Source organism: Pelodiscus sinensis, chromosome 3, assembly GCF_052426305.1.
Source record: "Pelodiscus sinensis isolate ZL-2025 chromosome 3, ASM5242630v1, whole genome shotgun sequence".
NCBI lineage: Eukaryota > Metazoa > Chordata > Testudines > Trionychidae > Pelodiscus > Pelodiscus sinensis.
The window spans coordinates 100,329,346-100,351,388 of record NC_143054.1 but is presented as its reverse complement, the minus strand read 5'-3'; the positions used below and the strand labels follow the sequence as shown (position 1 = coordinate 100,351,388).

General features: G+C 41.3%; 1 protein-coding gene across 2 annotated transcripts; it reads right to left on the bottom strand.

Moving 5' to 3' along the window:
- Positions 1-160: 160 nt before the first annotated feature.
- Positions 161-20,560, bottom strand: TNFAIP3 (TNF alpha induced protein 3). 2 transcript variants are annotated; one of them, XM_075924266.2, is made up of 9 exons: positions 20,215-20,560; positions 15,512-15,823; positions 9,422-9,612; positions 8,971-9,118; positions 8,612-8,782; positions 7,485-7,665; positions 5,173-6,065; positions 3,295-3,524; positions 161-2,295 (listed from the first exon to the last, which is right to left on the bottom strand). In XM_075924266.2, exons 2-9 carry the CDS (start codon positions 15,807-15,809, stop codon positions 2,014-2,016), a joined length of 2,394 nt encoding a protein of 797 aa, XP_075780381.2. In that variant the 5' UTR covers positions 15,810-15,823; positions 20,215-20,560; the 3' UTR covers positions 161-2,013. The 2 variants fall into 2 exon arrangements, with proteins under 2 accessions (XP_075780381.2, XP_075780380.2); XM_075924265.2 differs by lacking the exon at positions 20,215-20,560 and adding an exon at positions 15,925-18,053.
- Between the last annotated feature and the right edge of the window lie 1,483 nt (positions 20,561-22,043).

Genomic DNA, 22,043 nt, shown 5'->3' with positions numbered 1-22,043 from the left:
CCTTCAATAATTTATTTCTTTATATTGGAGAATTTTTTTGCAGTTATACATTGACTTAGTCAAAACCTGTGAAATTCAGTACAAGTAAAATTATTATGCTAAAAAAAATCCCTTAACTGTGCAAATTTCAAGTTATGTCATTTGAATAATATAAATATTGTAAGTTTCACATTTATTTTAAAATTTCAACTACAAATATATATAAATATATATATACACAAATTCAAAACCAAGTAGTTTTGGATAGACACACTAGCAGAAGATTTCATTTGAAAAGCACGTCGGAGCAAGTGTCATACGTGCCTTTTCCTCCAAAATAATAGCAGCAATAAAAGCTGAAAAACTGGGGGACGGTGTGGGATGAAAAGCAAAGGGAAACAAGAGCAGATTTTGACACAGGAAGGCAGCAAGTTTGTTAGAGAAAGAAATGTAGCTTGAGAAGTGGAGGCCTGAGCTCTAGGTGTGAAATCATGGTGCCATTGAAGTCCATAGCAATGCTTTTTTAAAATTTCAATGGAGTCAGGATTTCTCCCTAGAAACTGATCAGGTACCTCAAACAGCAGCAACAAAAGCCAGGCCATCTCATTCCTGCAAATGTAAGTCCCAACCTCATTCTAAAGCCAGGAGGGATGCAAATTTGCAATCATTAGACACGGACAGCAGCTACAGGAGCCACACAGGTGGCCATTGTTGTGTACCAGGGAGTTTACTTTGTAATCGACCCCAAAATGTAATGAAGCCTTTAAAAAGTAACCCTCTAACATAAGAAAGAATAAGTGGCAGAATTGGTGTCTCAGCTGCAGGATATGGGCTGGATCTCACGAATGACTATATTACATCCAGTATACCCTGCCACGGTAGAAAACTATTACAAAAATAAAATAAAGTCCTTCAGCTGAACAAACAGATATCCTGGATGGCAGCAACTGCAGAGATTATCAGGGCCCAATCCTGAGATGTGCTGTGCCCTTATCTTCCAAAACAGGAAGGTTTGGTTCTTACTACTGCACAAGAAGTGCTTGGTATTTTGCAGGATTGGGCTCTTGATGCAGTTTGCACAGCTCTGACTGCTACTGTGCTTCTTCCTACACCAAAGACAACAGAGGGTCAATCTGGCATCAGCATCAAAACCTAGGGCTGTGTTTCTCATACCTTGTGGCAGCATTTCCTTCCTACCTTCACATAAACAATTTTGTAGCTGAAGATTGTGGGGTTACTCATTAAGTCACCATAATTTTTGTTTTTTGGAAAGGAAGGTATAAGGGTTAAACCTATTGAGTGTGATGACAGGGCAGGCAGTGGATTGTCCTTCACTTCTGACTTTTCTCCCAAGGGCTCAGCAAATGCAGAACCAATCAGAACACTCTACATGTGAAACAGAGCTCTTAAATGAAGGCAAATATGCAAGAAAGCAAAAGCAAATTTCTTATATAAATTCTCACCCCCATTTCACCCCAACTTGTGTCAGACTTTCATCCAGGAGTCCTCTCAAGAGGAGCCAGACTCACACTGAGCAAAACACTGATGGAGGTCATTTCAAGAAGCTCTGCATCTCAGACATTGGCTGAGTGTCCTTGTGCTCTGAATGATCAGTTCTGAGAAGGTGCAGGGGAGGTATTAGCGCAGAGGCCACGTTACAAAATTATCTGTTTTCAAATGCTTCACTCTGCCTCAATAGGCACTCTAGGAATTTTGAAATCTGAGAGGAGAGGGAGTTTGGAGTCAGCATTATAGCAGGTCATTTCTGCAAGTCTTCTGTGCAGAAAGCAAACTGACTTCTCATTGGTCCATGTTTGCAGTGTATATATTAAGTGGATATTTATTCATACCCATGGACATAAATATGTACAAAACCAGACAGCTTATTTCTCCCCCCAAAGCCCTATGTATATGTAACACACAGGGTTAATACGGTCCTTGCCATGGCTGGCCTATTAAGTGTTTTGGACGTAGCACCATTTCAGCGAGGTAAAAGCAAATGTTGCTTCCTTGCTCTTTGCCAGGACTTCTCTGCTAGCCATACATCTCCTTGAACTGGTAGCATTCATTGCAGTAGCCATTGCACTTATTATTCCCATAATGATCACAGCCAGTGGCTCGGCAGTGCTGTTTCGGAGGCTCTTCTGCTGCGGATACTCTAGGATTCCCAGACTGTACTCTTGGATTGCTGCACTGGCACTCCTGACACAGCTCATCATTTCTGCAGGCTAAATTGTTTCTACAAGAAGCTGTGGCACACTTTCGCTTTTGGCTCCCAGCTGTAGATAGCTGTACATCTCTGTGTTGCCCAGTTCTCTGTAAAAAGTTAAAGAATTGGTCAGTTGCAATGCTGGTAGCATAAGGGTAGCATAAGCATAAGACACTGCTATGGACACTATTATGCTGTGATATTAACTAATTCAGGATTGTTCTGTAAACAGCAGCAGCAAGAAGTGTGCAGCATGATTCTCATGAGCTTTCCATTAATCTGATTTCCAAAGTACTAGTCTTTTCAGTTTCTAGGAAGAGACTTCCTTATTCTGCGAATACAGTACAGCACTAAGCTTGATATGGGCCAGGATTTGTCAGAGAGCATCTTAAAACGCTTTCATTTGTTACAAAAAGTTTCCTCTCTGAGAACGCTCCATTTCTGTCCCCCTTCTCTCCAAATTAACTAAATATAGAAGGTGCTGCACATTACCAAAGCTGACTAATTCACCTGATGTGGTTTTGCAACTGTAAAGGAGATCTTTAAATGCGCTCAGCATTAGCCCACCTATTCCTAGTGAAGTCAATGGTAAAACTCCTATACACTTAAATCAGAGCAGTGCTTAATACAACGCTTGAACATGGTTGAAAATCCTCCCTTTGGAATCAAGACGGAATTAAGGCTTACTCCTACATACAGTGACCTTGAGGTGCTGTACTAGATTTTAGAAATTGTGAAGTGGTTTGGCTGTGTTGCTTTTTTTAATTTTAATTTGTCAATGAAATCTCAAAGAAAATTCTGTAACTACTATGCTATTCTCCTGTAATTACTCCAAGGCTTTTCACATTAATGGGAGAAAGATATTTTATGTTGTTCATCACCACAGTATCTGCGGTAGATGTGCTATGGGAAGGGCTTCCATACTTCCCTGGTGCTCAATTCTGCAAAGCAAAGTAGTGTCTTACTTAAAATTTTCCTTTTATGAAAGTGGAAGTGCAGTAAACACAGAGATTTTCTATTACGCAGTTGAAATTGTTTACTATGACACATTAGGATGAAGGATATGGGGTTAAACACTGGGGGAAAAGTCCCATGAGTTCTCTTACTTCAGATTGTCTCGCTAGCTGCTGTTCAGTCCTGGCTTCACGGAATCGTTGATTCTGTGCTTCAATAAAACACTTCTGACAGTACCCTTCAAGCATACTGCTGCCCAGGGTGCCACATTCTCGCCCCAGACAAGAAACAGTGTTATGGAATGTGGCAACAGAAGTCCCAGGCTGACTAGAAGCAGGAGAATTTCTTTGAGACTTTCTCTGATGAATCTGTGAGGCACTTCCTACCATACAAGGCAAGAGAGAGATTATTAGAATGGACTCAAACACTTTTGATAACAGAAAAGGCAAAACAGAATTCTTTAGTCTCCAAAACAAGTCATTTAGCTGCAAGTAGGTATGAGGCCACCCCAAGTACTCGGAACACATTTACCTTGTGTTAAAATACATAAATAACAGTGGCTACTAATCTTATTTGTAAATCAAAAATTGTTGAAACATTTCAAAGTTTGCTTTCTAGTGTTTTTTTCAAGGTATATCACAATTGCTAAAAGGACCAAAAGTGAAAACCAGACCCCACTGAAGCTGAGGGAAATTTTGCTTTTGACTTCAGTGTGGCCAGTATTTCATCCCAATATTCCCTCTCAATTTCAGTTAAATAGAAATAGTAGTGCAGACGACCAGCAATGGGTGGGTTAGGTTTCACTGGCTTTTTTAAAGAAGTCTATATATAAAGACAGTATATACTACATTCCACGATAAAGACAGGAAAAAATTATGTTGTGAATGACCTCTGAAAATAAACTACTAACACACATTACTGCTACCACGTGATCTATAAGGGAGCTGCTATAACCTGGAGATATATGAAATGTCTCAGACTGTAGTACTTCCATTAGGGTCATCAATGAGCTGTTTTGCAAGACAGATGCGTTATTTCCCCTCTTACATCAAACTTTCAGGTACTAACCCTGAGAGTTTCTTGCTCATTTCAGAGAAGAATAGCAACAGGGGTAAGGACTGTATTCTTTCATTTAGCCAGCAGGCCGGCCTCTGCTCTCCCAAAAGGCTGAGGCCTTAGGCAAAAGGGGCAGGGCTGGGGCTAGGCTGCCCTAAGCACCACCTGGATTGTGGCACCCAAAGGACCTGGGGTTCCAGCTGCTGTCACTGCTGCAGTAGTGGTGGAGGCAGCAGCTGGGTGTGCCATGCCTTGGGACAATTGCTTCCTTTCCCTCCCTTCCACCTCAGGGGGCCTTTACTTAGCTATAGAACATTGCCCGTATGTGGGCCTGACTTCACATACAACATAGCACTAATAAAAGTGGGTTTTTCTAAAGGTATATTTTAATAATTTCAGCTTCCTAAACATGCCCACTACTAAATCAACTGTTAATCTTTGAATTAACTTGACTTGCATAGTGACTTTAATAGTTACCTCAGGGATGAATGTGGCCGTTGCATTACCAATGAAACCTGACTTTAGGCAGAGACAATGAAAAGATATTTGACTGATTCCTACAACTCCTATTGACGAGACATTAGGACACTTTAGTGACAGGACACACACACCAAAATACAACTGAAAAGTGGTTTCATCGGTGAGATTTTCAAAAACTTAGCTTTCTTTCCACTGTAGTCAGTGGGAATTTTACCATAGACTTCAATGGGAGCAGGATTGGGCCAACTCTGAGTGCTTTTGAAAATCCCACTGTTACCAATTTATACAAGAATAAGGGTGTCAAGGATAAATTCTCATCACATTAATGCTGCTGCCTTACACAATTTGTTTGCTCACCCAGGATATTTTTGTATTAGCATCACCTCTCTCCAACACTGCCCCTCCTCCCAAAATTCAAATAAAAAATGCCCTGGATCTTCAGATACAATGACCTATTGCTAAGGTGTTAGGGAACTAAAACTAGCTTTGCTTACCATTATTTTCCCTGTACTCAAAGAAGCATAGAGTGCAAAAGCCTTCATTCTGAGAAGTCCCAAAATACCTGCAGCCAGGTTTTCTGCACTGGCTACTTCCACTCCTTTCCTCCAGATTGTGAGCAGCCTGAAGCATAACTGCAGAAGGCAGCTCCTCCAGCTCATTACTGGGCACTGTATGACAGGAGTGCTGAAGGACGCTCGGCGACAACTGTGAAGGGTCGGAGGTAGACCTCTGATGGAATGTAGGTAGGAAGCCAGGACTGGCAATTGACGGCTCAGTAGTCCTTTTGAGGCAAGTGCTGCAGATGCCATTAAAGGTCCTGTTTGTGTCCTGAAGGCAGATTTTACATGTCACACTGTTTAAATGTCTCTGTCTGGAATTGTAGCAGCGTTCACAGAGTCCATTGTGTTGCACATTTAATGTAAAAGGGCAGTCTGGAGTCCTGCATTTCATAGCCGTGGTTTCACTATACAGAAAAAGGCTTGGAGCTGTTGGAGGTGCAGAATGAGGCCCTGTCATTGGCTCTTCAGATGGCCCTCCCCCAGGTTCACAAAATTCAACTCTAGATGAGCCTGCTCCAGCTGATCTCGGCTTTTCAGGTGCTGTTTTGTTGCTCGGTCTCCTTGTATTATTTCCCTGATGCCTCTGCTCAAAGCACTCGTGACAGTAGGGCTGGGTGTTCACAGACATGAAGAAGGGACAATTGGGAGTTTCACATTTCATCTCTACAAGAGACAGCTGGGGTAAGGAGAATTCCCGTTTATTCCTGGTACAGAGCTCCCTTGCAATAGGCTCATTGTTTTCTTGCCATTTCTTGTACTCATGCTGTACCAATTGAAAGTAATCTTCCACCAGATTTATCTCTTTCGGTAAGTTGCCTTCATCTAACCTGAAGGCCAAATCAGAAAACAAAATTAACATGTATATTGGTATCTAAAAGGAGTGGCTATAGTACTGAATATAAGCAAGGCTGGGAGGAAATGTAAATGTAAGGGGGTAAAAAGATAATTATCACATATACATATTGCTGAATTAAAAATACATGATGATAAACTTCCGCTTAAGAATGGCATTTTTAAAGTTAAGTGTCTAGTTAAGTTAAATGGAGCCTTTCACCTCTAGATAAGCAGTTTGATACAATCCTAATTGGTCATATTCCCACAGTGCTGGCCAATTTGTCTTTAAGATTCAGTTTTAAGCAAGTTGCAGATACTTTTGTAATGGAGTAATTTGATGGCTAAAAATCTCCAAACTTTTAGCTGCCACTCAAATCCAGGAGTAAACTGGGGATTTTGTAGGGCCCACCAGCCCGCTTTACAAATAATTTCCATCTCTAAAGATGTTGGTGTATATTTTATAAACACCTAATTCCTATTTCTGCTTCGACATCTAAAACTGGAAACCCTGCTTATGAGAAATGAGCAGATGTGGCTCAGAGAAGTTCCTATTTGTGTAGAGTCCACCTCATCAAGAAAAAAAAAAGCCACACAGCAATTATGTTAGAGACCACGATGAAGCAAATGTGGATAAGTGTTTCATTCAGTACAGGCTTGAGGTACATGAGGCCAGCAAACCTGCGGAAGCTATCTTACCACTGCCTTTGCTGCACCTGCATAGGGGATTTCAATTTTCAGAGCTTTCAATCCATCCCCTTTCAGGAGCAGAAAGAACTTTCCTAAACAAGGGGAATGGAGTTAAAGGGAGGCTGCAGAGAGTTTCTTTCTTATATATCTATTAAGGAACTGGGCAGAATGTTGCTGTTAGTGTACTCTCAGAGCAAGGAAGGATTGGTTAGCACATCCAAAAGCTCTCTATATTCAAAGAGGCATATACCAAGCGTAAAAGGGTAGGCATGGAGTCAACCTCCTGCTCTTCTACACCACATCCCAGCAGTGTTCTGACTGCAGTTGCACTGCACAAACAGACTGCCACAGGCCACATGCACTGAGTCACAATAGTTGCACACTTTCCCCAATGCAGCAATTGTGCTTCAAGCACAATTTTCTCAAAAGCCATTTAAATAAGACTGCAGTTTAGCTATTATTTCTGGCTTTTCTTATTTTCAGTCCCACCCCTTTAGCTACAAAGGGCAGACAAAGGGACTAATTTATTAACTGCCTTCTGACACTGAAGGCTGAGAATTTCAGAATTTAAATTTGAGCCTGGTTCAAGCTAGACTCATATGCCACCGAAGGTACATTATTATTAACATGTTGCTGAGAAAGAACAGAAAGATTGGATACAATATTCTATTAGATTTTTATCAGCAGCAAGTACAAAGCTATAAGAAGAGAAGAATACCACTCACCTTGCAGCATTAATTAAATGAGTTGTACCATGGTCCCAGCCTTGCACTGGAATCTCTATCACCATCAGGTACTCTTTCAGTAGCTGTTCCTTTCCCCTCTCCTCAGCATCTGTCAGAAAGTGCACTTTCAAGTCTTCAAACCTGCCTCGTTCACTGCTGACCAGTGGGACAGCCCGGATTTCTGTGTGAAACAACACAGGTCAGTTTTACCAAATGGGAAAATATCATCCGCTCCTTCTGCCGACTCTTAAATTCATCAACAGTGCCTGCAAAGAGCAAGCACAATTACCTCCCTGTTCCCAAACACTGCAGATGGAATGAAGATACTCACGAGGGCCTGCTGAGAACCATGTATGGTTTCAACAACCTAGCACATTTCTTTTAAATTTAACATGGATAGGACAGTAGGTTTATTTTCTTGAACCTTATTACAGGAAAATTTCCCAGTATGGGTCTAGAAATGTGTTATCCCATCTACAGTAATATACCAAAAAACCTCACAAAACCTAATAACAATAAAAACTCTCGCATGAACATAGATGTCACTAACTCCAAACACATGCTGTAGATGGGCACTAAAAAGCACTTCCTCTGCTGCAGGTCATGTGATTAAAGTCAGTGCATTGTAATAAAGCTGTAATATGCTTATCCCTCCTCTCCTCCTGGGAGCTGTGGCTGGCGGGAGGGCCGAGGCTGGAAGGTGGGGCAGATTTGGCTAGTAGTGGGGTCTGGGCTAGGAGGTGGTTTTCCATCAGGGCCTGAGGCCATGGCTGGTCTATGGTTGGGGTTTGAAGCTGAAACCAGAGTCTTGGCTGGGGGTAGTGCAGGGCTGGATAGTGCTTCTTTCCTACCCTTCTGTACCCCCCCCCCAAATGTTCCTCCATGTTCACCTATGGGACTATGCCCCACAGTTTGAGGACTACCACCCTAGCAGGTTGATAGCATTTGAAGACTCTCTGAAACATTGAAATAGGAATATCTCATTTACATTTGTTGCACCCATTTTTTTAAATGTAACTCTCCATCAGAATTTTTTTTTTTAATCTTTACCATCAATAAAAGGAAGGGGGAGCAAACACAAAAATACTGAAAATATAGCCCACGTAGATAATTTAAATATAACAAACCTGGCCCGCTGTCCTTCAGAGTGAGCAGTGGTGTGAAATGCATGCTGTCATAGCCCAGGACAATAGGATATCTATAGCATTCTTCGGCTGGCCAATGGAGAGGCAAGTAAATTCCACTGACGTTCAGAGGAGAAAAACTTGAACCGGACTCCAAGCTTCTCAGCATTTTATCTATTTAAGGAAAAAAACCTGAATATTAGTAAGATCAAATTATTTTCATTTGTGACACAAGTGCAATGTGCTTGTTCTGATATTTTAAAACATGGCTACAGAACATTTACAAAGACACATGTATTGTGCACCCACTGATACTGTCCCTAATATTAGGCCATCAAAGACAACTGGCATGGAAGACTCACCTGCAAGAACTATGATCGGCCTTCTGAGGACGTTAACAAGGACAAATATATGGATTTCTTCCAGTGCGTTGTACTGAAGCCCACTTCGGGCCACTGGCGTTTCTGTGGATGTCATTTTGATGATGTTCTCCCATTCCTCTTCCCAGTTCTGAGGAAAGAATTAGTAATTGTTAGCACCAGCTTACAGATATGCAGATCAAGAACTGGTTGCAGCACAGCATGTCAAAACCCATCTCCAAGATATTAATTTTTCTTTTCTTCCAATCATTTATTCACATTATCTAATACTCTTTTTAACTTACTTAAAAATTGCCGTAGTTGTTGCCATAATTGTCTCTCACTCCATAGTCCCACACTAGCTATCCAAACCAAGTAAACTTCACCAAGCAAATATGATGAAGTCTTTGCACTCAAGTTATCTTACTCCAATCTATGAGTCAAGTTAATTTACCCTGGTGTCATAATGGAGTCCTGTTTCTACAAACTCCTGCGATTTAATGGTCTCCCGTTGCCAACGAAGCTTAAAGTTGCGTGTATCCACTTCCTTCAGTGCGCTGTACAGTGTTTTCCTCAGAACCAGGTCAACATCTTGAACACCCCACATGTACTGGGATGCAGCATGCATGAGGCAATTGCCATCACCTATGGAAAAGGATACTGGTTAATTTAAAAAAAACCCAATTACTTAAACATTATGAAAAGGAGTTATTGGCCCATACAGCACAGTGAACAAATTCCAAATTACATAGTTCAGACCTGATCCTGAATTCCACTCAGACTCCACTAATGGGGCTCCTAAGGTGGAGATTAGAGTCCCTCTCTTTATGAAAACCTTGATAGAGGGAGGGAGGGAAGGAGAGAAGGGATGCCAAAATCTACCACCTGTCCTCCTCTTAGTTGTTTTCTTGCTGGATGCAGGGTGGTCAGCCGTGATAGGGAGGTATACATTTTGTTCTAGTTAGGGTAAATTAACTCATTACTAGCTCCAGAATAAAGGATGAAAATTACAATAAATCAACATGAGCTACATTTTGGGTTTATTTACAAATGCCTCGAACATAATTAAAATTGTCTTAAAAGGATAAATCAATAATAAATTTGAAACAAAACTACAAAGCTTAAGAGAGCTTATTAAATAAACCCAGTAAATAGGGGGAATTCCTCTATCCCACAAACATAATCTACTCTTGTTTAAGATGCAACAGAGAACACAGGGATTGAACAAGCACTGATCCAGATTTGGGGACTATGCTAAAAATGTCATGCTGCATAATCGGGGGGGGGTCCAGGGATAGCTCAACTACAATGGATGATACTGTACTGAAAGGCCTTGTATTTTGCAGAGTCCTGACAAGAGGAAAAGCAAAGAGGAAGTAATAAGTGACCTAAACGAAACAATGTCTGCTGCATTTGTAGTAGGGATATAATAGTGTGGTTGATTAACTGATAAGCAAAAGTTTATAGGTTAATGCTATAGACTACATGCATCCCCCTGCCCCCACACTTGGCAATAATTTGTTTAACAGGATGGCCAGCAGCATGGCTCAGCCCTGGCTTGGGCTGGATCTGGGGCCTACCACGGTGCAGCTCTGCATTTAAAGTGTATTAGGAGCCAGGCCGACAGGCAGCCTGGGTCACTTCTGGCTCACGCCGGGTCCAGGAGCTCAGTCCCTGTCCCGGACAGGGGCTGCTGCCACCCCACACTGCTACCTGTGTAGCAGAGAGAGCAGTACAGGGTGACAGGCAGCCTGTCCACAAGGGGAGCTGATTTTTAAACTGGCTCCCCTTGCGGATCAGCTCCCACCTAGCACCCCACGGCTGCTGCCTCTGTGTCAGAGGCAGCAGCATGGATTGGCAGAGGGCTCTTTGGGAGTGGGGCTAGATTGCACTGGCTGACAGCTCCATCCCCCGGGACTATAGAACAGCTGAGTAACTGATAAGAATTCATGAGGTTAACTAACTATTTAATTTACTGATATTTAACATCCCTAATTTGTAGGACATCTATCACCTTAATTCTGAAAAGTATTTTTCAATGTCCTGTTGGTGAAAAATACCAGAGATGTAGTTCTCTGTGAAAGACAGAATAAAATGATACATAAATGAAATAACAAATAGGTCTTCATTTACATAGCGCCTTTCATTTAAGGATCTCCAGGTACTTTACAAACTTTATTGACTAAAGCAGTGTTTCCCAATTGTATTTGGCCAAGGAACCTTTAAAAAAGGGGGGAGAGGGGGAGAGAAACTGGTCAACCAAAAAAAAAAAAAAGAGGAAAACTATCAAGGAAAAAAAAAGCCCCTTAAAAATGGCGGCCCCGGGCAACCATCCAGCTCACCTGCCCCTAAGACTGGCTTTGGGGGTGGGGGGGAACGATCGGGTTTTCACAGAACCCTTATTTTCACTTCGCAGAACCTGGGGGTTCCGCAGAGCACTATTTGGGAAATGCTGGACTAACTTCACCAAGACTCAGGAAAGTGTTATTCCATTTTTGAGAAAGGGGAAGCTGAGGCTCTGGGCAATTAAGTGATTTGCCCAAAATCACCACAGAGATCACGTGAAGAGGTGGGAACAAAACCACTGGTTAGCCCCTCCCCCGTCCTCCATCCTATACTTTTAATCACATGCCACTTCTTACTCCCCAGTGGTATCCAGAAAGGAAGACACAAAGAAACTAACTATACTTGGACACTTCTGGGATTTAAGCCTGAGATTCACTGTTCATTAGAGGTATTTAAGTAATCTAAGGACATGGAAACACATTAATTTCCTTGCACTTCAACATTGCAAGGAAGGTAACAAATGTATCAAGAGTCTGTACTTGTGGTTGTGGTAATTTATTTTTTTAAACCTGAAGCTACCAACAGGAAATTATTTCAGATTATTTTCAAAGGTATTTGTTTTTACATACTTTAGGAACTTTAACACCTCCCTCCACCCAAAAAAAGCCTGTTTGCTACATTCCGATCACCTAATTTGGGTGAAAAAAAAATCAAAGGCATGCATAATGCCTGCACAAAATCTTGCACATTCCATGAATCCTTTGTATACTTGTAATTGGTTACAGACTTGCTGGATAATTTCAGTCCTTCTGAATAGGATGAAATTCATTTTCTGATTTCCTAACTACCTCTTCCAAAATCTCATTCAAAATGAGACCATACGTTTTGAACTCAGAATCAGGGAAAAATACATAATATTAACTGAAAAATCTTCTGCCTGAACTAGAAGAAATTTGACATAAAAATTAAACAATTCGTACGTTCTGTTAAAATTTTCCCTTTGCAAAATTGAGAACAAAGATAAGATTTTTTTAAAATTATTTTAGCACTTACTTTCAGTTCTTTATTGAGAACCACCAGTACAAAATTCCCTATGCAACATTTGGAATTCCCCAGTGTTAAGTTATTTGACTAGCAATTGAGCAACAGCTATTGTACTTCTTGTTCTCATGTATACACATTTGAACTATGAAGTACATACTGGACTTTCCAAGTGGGTGTGGTTAGGCTGAGCTGGAATGACTGCCTAATCATTATACAAGTGAAATCTCTATAGCCAATAGACACTGGAATTTTTTTAAAAAACATGGTTTCAATTTTTATACCTCCTACTCCCTTCCTCATTTACTCCATTCTCATATCCTCAGTGCATACATGGTGAATCACCCAGATATATAATCTTTTGTACATATTAGGTAAAGTTCACATTACCAAAATCCTAGATGCAGCATTTGTTTCCTTAGCTTTCAAAAAAACTGCCGTTCTAACCAGCAAATCCATTTTTGACTAAAATTTAATTCTGTTCATGGTAAGTACATGAATGCCTTTTAAAAAGGATTTTTATGCCATGTGAAAAACGTGTTCCATTCGATGAGATTTAATACTGTTTCCAGTGAGATTAAGGGGTTCCTGAAAGCCCCACTTCTATTTTGAAGAATCCTTCCCTCCAACCCACACTGCTTATCTGCTTACTCCTGAACAGGCTTTTTATACGGTATTTTGCATAAACCATAGAAGGTAATGAGATGCAGTTCTTCTTCACCAATGCCTTGCAGTACCAACAACTCCTAGGCTTTGTCTACACTGCATGATTTTTGCGTAAGAAGCTTTTTGTGGGAGAGATCTTCTGCAAAAACTTCTTGTGCAAAAGCATGTCCACACCTCAAAAGTGCATCGCAAAAGCAATGTGCTTTTGTGCAAGAGAGCGACCACACTGCATGGACGCTCTTGCACAAGAAAGCTCTGACTGCCATTAATAGAATGGCCATCAGAGCACCTCTGCTTTTTTTGATAGGCTCTTTTTGCTCAAGAAACCCCTGCGGAGAGTCCATACGTGCCTTTTTGCGCAAGAGCTGTAGCGCAAAAAGGAGTTATTCCTTGTGGGCAGAGGAATAACTCTACCAGCAAATATCCTCTGTCCTGTCGATTTACTGTAATTTTTGTGCACAAAAATGCGCTTGAGGATGCGCTGCCAATTTTTGCACAAACCCAGCTGTTTTTGTGTAAAAACCTTGTAGTGTAGACATAGCCCTATTGATTTGGGAGCAGTGGACTGAATTAAAAAACAATTAAAAAATCATCAATTTTAACAACAGAGCAATGCATCTAATGTACAAATACACAGAGGGAATATGTCACAACCTGAAACCATTACACTATTTCCATTTTAAATAATGTTCCTTAGTGCTGACACAAATAAAATGTATTCAGAGTATGGTGCATCACATTATGATATTAATGGCAATAGGTTGGGGTCTAAAATGTTTTTATTCATTTTAAGGAGCAATCAACTAGATTATACATTTTCTTAATAAATCTGTTTGACTGCAATATACAGGCAGTCCCTGGGTTACATGGATCCGACTTACATCGGATCCCTACTTACAAACGGGGTGAGGCAACCCCGCACTAGCTGCTTCCCCCAGCAGACCAGGGAGACCCGGAGCAGATTTTCTCAGCAGACATCTCAGCTTGAGAATAAAGGACTGAGGGAAGTGAGGTGTGGGAGAATAAAACTGAGCTCTGGAGAAATGTTTGGCTAGAGTTTCCCCTACAATATGTACCAGTTCCGACTTACATACAAATTCAACTTAAGAACAAACCTACAGTCCCTATCATGTACATAACCCGGGGACTGCCTGTACTGTGGGTGAGGTAATTCCTTTTATTGGATCTAATTGTCTCTACTATCCTGGGACCACCATGGCTAAAATTACACTGTATGAAATAGACTGTGTGAAACAACTCTCATGAGAAGGTCACTTATTTAGTGCTTGCAAAGTACTGCAAAAAGAGCTAAATGTGGTGTCAATCCTGCAAGGAGTTCCACATTTGTGGTCCCCAGGCAGAGGCTCTTGGAAGTTGGTGGAACGAGTAAAGAGGACAATTTATGTTCATTGCAGGATCAGGCCTTCTATTACTGTTACAGACTTATAGACCTATATTATGTTTAATCAATCTTGTTAGTTAGTAGTAAGTGATGCTTTTATTTTCATGATTAAATTAGTCTTTGTAAAATGTAATTATACGTAGTAAGAGTAGTAGTTACAGAACACTGTAGATTGTGAGAAGAAATGTGAACTAGGACTCAGTAATGTGTATGTGTACCCATATGAAAAAAATATGTTGAGGGGAACATGCAATATTCTGCAGCTCACACTCTCATATCCATTAGAACTCACTGCTAATTAAATTTAAATATACATCCCTTGCTCACAAAATCTTTGCATTTTAGCCCATGTTATACTACACTGGCACTGTTTTTTTCAGGATATATAAGACACACATTTATAAAGTCCCTCTCTCAAATCACCTCCAAGGCCCTGAAATAATACAAAATATATTAAAAGCAGCGCCATATGCTACTTTTTTTTTTAACTCTCATTTAAAATCAAGGGGAATTATGCACCTTGTGAAACATGTATGTAACTGTCATTAATTAAAATAGGCACTATGCAGATCCAGTGGGGGTGGGAGGTCGGGGAAAGAAAGCTATCTTATCCCATAAAGCAACCTAGCGTTAATTAGCTTAATTAAGGGCTGACACTGCAGCCAGAGAGCTAAAAACTGTAAATCTAAGATGTTCCAATTGGTATAGTACTTACGGTTATAGCAGAAAATCATAAGCAACAGAGTATATCATGCAAACAACAACGAGGGGCCATATCATATATAATGCTACACTAACTAATATTACAGAATATTAGAAAGCTTCATGAAAAATACTAGCATTGTAAGAGTTGAGGTTCTCATAGGTAAGAACATATTCTTCTACCATACCAAAGATTTATGATATTACCAAACCTCCATGAAATTTTTAACCTGTTGATGTACACTGTAAATCCTTAAAGATTAATAATTGGTTTGGCATGTCGTGCTAATAGGATGTTAATTTGTGTTGCTACAATAAATAGACATTATTTTAATAAAACAACTATATTTTCATCTTAGTAATTAAAACAACAAGCCTATTAATACAATATGCTAGATCCTTAGTACCCTGTCTTAATACCAGTGTAGTGACACATACACAACTTACCATTAGTCTTTAATGGTACAAGTTTCCTAACTTCCCTGCACCAGTTCAGCTTCCTCTGATGTTCCAGTGAAATCTGGGTGGGCCGGTCAATTAAAGCTTTCTGAAGGATCTCCCGAAACTGAGGACAAAACTGGCACATTCTGAACATTTCTACTGTGTATCTGTGCATTGTTTTAAAGTGATGAATTATTCCATTGGTGGGTTTGACAAGATCCTCAGGAGTCCTCTCTCTAATTTTCACTGCTTTCAGCATATTGCTCAGATACAAAGCTTGGGGAAGAACTTGTTGGACAGCCATTTCTGAGAAGATACCTGAAGGAAAAAAGAAAGACAATCTTTTTAGTCTCACAATGTATATTATAGGATTCTTGCTGGTACAGAGGTTTAGACTGCAAATTCTTTAGAGCAGAGACCTTGTCTGAAACTCTGCCTGTAAACCACACAGTCCATGGTGAGCGCTATATAAATAATATGAAATCCAGCCACCTCTTAGCATTACTCTGCTATCGATCCTGAACTACTAATCCCAATCTCTTTACTCTGTCTTCTCTTTATTATTAAAGAGAAGCAAGTATTCATAATGAACTAATGAAATTACAGCACTTGTAAAAGGAGAAGTTTAAATGGAAGTGGGGTGAAGAGGAGGGGAGGGGAGAACAAGAGGAGGGGAAATTACCATGGGAGCTTTGTCTAATCAACAATTGAGCAGCGTAATCTCCAGTGAACCTGCTGAACTTTAAATGCACTTTAATCTTTCAATTTGACCACGTGCCAGAGAAAATTGATCGATCGCTTCAGATTTACAGATGAGTGACAGAACATGCATAAAGCAATGTGACATGTAGTGCAATATTTAAAACACTTAGCTACAATAGCTACATGCAAAGTTAGCTCCCAGCCCAGGCTTAAGATTTCATATGAGATTTAAAATTAACCTAATGACAAATGAAACATTTGTAGCATGATAGGCACCTGGTATTAAATCAGACACCTACATAATAGGAACATTCCTTAGGTTATGTTAATGGTAGGATTATTGCAGAAGCATATGCATGTGTGCATGGGGGTGGGAAGGTACGGAATCAGACCCATTATTACTCAAGGGTAAATCAAGAGAGCTGAAGAAGCATTTCCACTTTGCTCAAAACTCCCAATATTTTTCCGATGTGCAACACGTAATGTCAAATGCTATTTGCTCCTTTCCTCACCTCCAGTCACACTGGAGAACATAAATTCATAGCTATGAATGGCATTCCAAGCCTCACACTTGTTCTAGGCAAATCAGGTCTTTGCACTGTGTCTGACTAGAACCAAGTGTAAACACAGAGTACATCTGCACACATGTACTTTCATTGGTTCTCAGTGCTCAACCCAACTTAATGTTTTTTAAAAGCATTTTTTTAGAAAAGTAAATGTATATAAACCTTACATTTCTAGCACTTGAGAACTCCACAAGTCTTTTCCTCATCAAATGTCTTAAAAGAATATGACACCTATATTGTGATTTCTAATTTGGGGCCAAACAGAGAAAGGCTAGAGGCAAATGAAAGCTAAACCTCACATCTTTTAGGAAACTGTCCTCTCTAGTGATAAGAGCCTGGAGAGCCATGGAGCAAGCAGGAGGAAAGGAATTACAATCTCACAGATACACCAGGAAGGGAAAGCCTCATCTGCCACGCAGGAGATATCCTGCATGGTAATCTGTTCCTCCACATAGTTATATGGGCTTCCCTCTACATCTCCCTGGTTCTGGTAGCTGCCATTGTGAAAGTTCCCCTGTGGCTGGTCAATAGCTACAGAAAGGAACTGCCTAGTAGTTATTACACCAAACTGCTCTGCCTAGAGCTGCTTTGTACATTCCCTCCCAAGAATCTCTGGCAGAAGATCTCAGTAGGCACACTTAGCTGAATTTCTATGGAGTATTGATCGGAAGCAATGGGGTGTCTCATGATGAAAAAAAAATGTGTACCCCATTTCTGCTCAACTGGGGAGTTAACTGAATGTTTTTATAAGTATATATTCATTACAAAGTTAACTAACTCATTTCCTATCTTGTCTATTTCCCCTTGTCCAAAGGAAATGGCACATATTTTCCACATCATACTAATTTTTAAAATTAAGAATGCGGGACAAAATAACCAGAATATAAAAGTGTCATGTCCTTTATCTTCTTCAGCAACTTCCAATCCCTGATCCATCAAACTCTTATATACACAAGCAGACTCATTGAGTCATGGAATTTTTTCATGAATAAGGACTCCTCATCTGATTATGTATTGCAAGCTTGTGCCCTGGAAATGGATCTTTCCACTATTAAGTAACAATGAAGACAGCAATTTGTTTAGCATTAAAAAAGGTGAATTCAATTTATAAGTTATTCAGCACTAGATTTCTGCCTCTCTTTTATTCCAACTACATTCTTACCCTTATATGTGAAAATCTGAGCCATTTTGATTATTAGTTATCAATTTAACTGTGCTTTTAAAAATCATGCTTAAAAATAGTACATTTTTTAAAAAACAAACCAAAAAGCTGTTTACAACTGGATAAGATAAAATAAAACAAAGCATAAAACATTCAGGAGGTGTTAAAAATAATTGTTTTTAAAAATAGATCCCAGTCATTTGAAAAAGATCAAACAAAATTATTTTAAATTCAGCCTTCATATTCAATAATCCTTTTCATATTTATGTAGTGTTCACAGAGCACTGGATGGGATTCCAAAGATCTACTTCTGTCTCTAGCATGGCCTGCTGAGTGACCTTTGGCCAGTCACTTCATTGCTCTGTGCCTCGTTTTTCTCTTATGTAAAATGGAAATAGGATAATGCTATCAACCAAAGCACTTTGAGATTTACAGATGAAAAGTGCTATTTAAGAGCTGGACATTACTAGGGCAATCTTGCCACAAACTTAGTACCCTCAAGTTCCACTGATGTCAGTGGGGCAGAGATGGTCTTTGCGTGGACTTTGTACAGGTCATGGCACATTGTCAACATTTTACAAATAACTATTTTAAAAGAATGGGAGATGAGGGACTGTAACATTCATACATCATCATCTAGCCGGATCTGGCTTGTTGGTACTGTGATTGTCTTGAGTGTGAAAGAAACAAATGGGTGGTTATGCAATTCACTTTATATATTGAAGGGACATTGTTTCAAGGAATGTTGTCAAGTATGAGCAGTATTTGTAAACCTAATAGAAATATATAATATCTTGGCTTTTCAGTACACCAGAGAAACCAGAATAAGGCCAGTAGGTGGCAGGATGTAGGACACCAGGTCAAAACAAAATGGGTTGGTCAATAACTTCATTACCTAAAAGGTTTTTAATAAGTGTATAAACCCCAAAAGTAACATCTCTGAATGATAACTACTATAGCACTGATTTTTATTATTTATCCAAATTCCCCAGATGGTCACCATTTAAATACAGTTCAAATATATCACCTTCATAAAGCATCACAATATGCTTTACAGCAAGTGGTGGAATAAGGAAAAAATACTTAACCAAAAGGGTACAAGTAAAGGGTATACCAGTTATGCTCCTCTTTTCATGCAGAATTCCTATTTATATTGTGTTCAGTTATACTGCCTTGCCAGTTTTCTACCTAGTTCTATCAAGTGTGATAGGACGTTTGAGTCATTGGTATTGATAAAGCATTGTATAAATTCATATTTGTTTAGGAACTTTCATCCTAGATGCTCAGATGGAACACGTTACATAAGTGCAAAGTATTATATATTAATGCTCTCTGTAACTAAAGACAGATTCTTACTAGAAAAAGAAATCAGGAACTACTAATAATGAGGCTATTTGTAAAAAAAAAAATCACAAATAGAAGGTTTAAGCATAGGATTAAGCATAGTGCTACTGTAAGATTTGACAAGAACACAGACACCATGGCTCTGAGTTTGCAGTCCAGCTCTCTACCCCCTAGTGGGCGATTTGAGGTGTACATGCAGGTTGTTTTTCTTCAAAATGTCTCACTGCTGCAACTTAGCAATGGTGGGAATACTAATGTAGACAACCTATTGGTGGTTTAGCTAGTCTACTGTTGAACTGTACTCAGTGTAGGCCCAAAAAACCAGAAGCAACCTGCTTACACTAATACTCCAACAGTGGAGCTGCATTAGTGGGGTTATAATGGTGGGAAATTGGAACTAACCTGTTAGTGTAGCTAAGACAATAATAGCAAATCCACTTCTCATGGAACGTTAGTAGCCCCCAACCCACCAAATAGATTACAGTATACAAGCTACGTTTAACCCCCCCCCCCAAACAATCAGAACAATAGCTCTTGCATAACTGCCTACACGAGCTGTCATCAATAATTATGTAACTTACACTACCACAGCTGGGTGTCACTGCCTCGCTACATCCTTGCCTGCCCTTTCCTCTGTCTACTCTCCAAACCTTCTTTCCTCCCCGTATGTACGTTCTGGGATCGCCAGCCAAGTTTTTAAAGGGAAGAACACACAAGAGGATCGGGGGGAGGGGTAGTCAAACACAGATCCATTAGCAAACCTCCCGCTGCCACCACCGGAGCCTTCGTTACCAACCGGCCCTTTGCAATAAATACACACGCTCACCCACAGAAGCAAGCCAGAAATGCTCGCCAGGGCATGGTCCAGACCACCCCCAGGACTCCTCGGTGCCCCACCACGGAGCGACTGCCACAAGCAGCACAAAGCGCGGTACCTTTCTGCAGAAGGGCTCCTCCAAGAGCGCAGCGCGGCGGATACAATCCTTCTCAAGATCAGTGCACACAGGCGAGGGCAGCGCTAAGCTGGGCAGCCATGAATGCCCGACCCGACTGGGTTGCAGGAGAATCTGGCTCCTTCACAGCGCCTAGCTGGGCTTCCCTCGGCCGCCCCCTCCCTCCCCGCTGCTGCTGCTGCTGCTGCGCTGGCTATAAACTGGAGTCAAGGGCTGTTGTTTTTTTTCCTTTCTATTTTACTAAGCCGAGGGAAAAAAGCCCCAGCCCGCGCCGGGGATTTCCACCCCCAGCGCCAGGGACTTTCCGACATGTGACACCCGAGCGAACAGCTGCTGCTGCTGCTGCTGCTGCGGCGGAGGCTGCTGCTTGCCCCGCGGCCCAGAGGTGGCGCTGCGCGAGCAAGCCCGGCCCCACGGCCTAAGCCCCGCCCCGTGAGGCTGAGCCATCCCTCCCCGTCTGAGTCAGCGCGCTGGCGCGGGAGTGGGGGCGCTCCCTTCGGAGCCTTATTGCGTGTGCCCGCACCGCGCCGCAGCAGGGGGGCCGCCTATTGGCCAGCGCCTTGGCCGGCTGCAGCCCGCTCTCCTCCTGCCCAGCGCAGCCGCCTACGGGCAGAGCCAGGCCTTACCTGCAGCCCCCTAGGGGCAGGCTGTGACCTGTAGCTGGTCCTGCAGCCTAGTGCTCAACCCAGGGCTCATAATACCATCGACATGGTTTGTTAAGTCTTTAAAGTGCTACCAGACTGTTGCTTTTTTAAGTTCAGCTTGCAACTGTTAATTGCGTGTCAGGGGCCCTACAGGGGAAAAGCCTCCTGCCACTGCCAAGGCTTAATTAACCCTTGTCAACCCACAAAAATTGTACCTGGTTATGTCAATAGTTACAGTGGTTCAGCCTTCTTAGTATGGTGTTAGCTTAATCAGACGCACCCCGGAGTTGCTATTCCCACTCAGACTGGTACAACTGCCTCTGCTCTAGGGTTTGTGCTGGTGTAACTACATCAGGACATGGGCATACCCCTAACAAACAGATACATCTGTAGGAAATGTGCCTGAAGCTCAGGCCTTATTTGCACCATTAACTATGCAAGAGAACAGAGGTGAGTAATGGTAATTAGATGCCCTAGGCTCCCATAGCTCTGCCCTCATGGCCCTACCCTTGCATTTGGTGATTCTACCTTTCACTTACAGTGGCACTGATGGGGGTAAGGAGGTAGTTCTCTCCCAGCAAAAGAGGGGTAGCAACCTCAAACTTTCTTGCTAGGAATGACAGTTCAGGACCCCTCCCTTTCATAATCACTGTGGGCTCTCTGTCACATGGAAGACAGGTACAGGTGGCAAAAGAGGTTTGCAGTACTCAATCCCACCTGCTAGGATGTATATGCTTAGGTGGGTCAGGATCACTGCATTCTTTTCTTGCTACACAAAGTTCTCTTTGGCAGGGTCCTCCAGAGCAGGAGGTTATGGAGTTGACACCCCATTCATTATGTTGTGGTTCCCCCCACTTATAACTATTGTTTCAGGTTGTCTTCACACTCAAAGAGCTGTCTCTGATTTGGTTATACTTGGTTCACATTCTCAGGCTTTTCTTGGTAACCCTGAAATTTAATATTTGTTTAAATGAAGGGTTAGAGTCTGATGTAATACCATGACTCCAGGGGTTTGGCTTATAATGCTTTAATATGCCTTAATCTGCTCCTGCAGGTGAATAATTTCATGGTAATTGACTGTAGGATGGTAGGACTACTTGCATAAGTAAAGTTACTCATGTACGGGGCCTGGAGCCTAACATTGTAAATTCATGAAGACAGAGATCT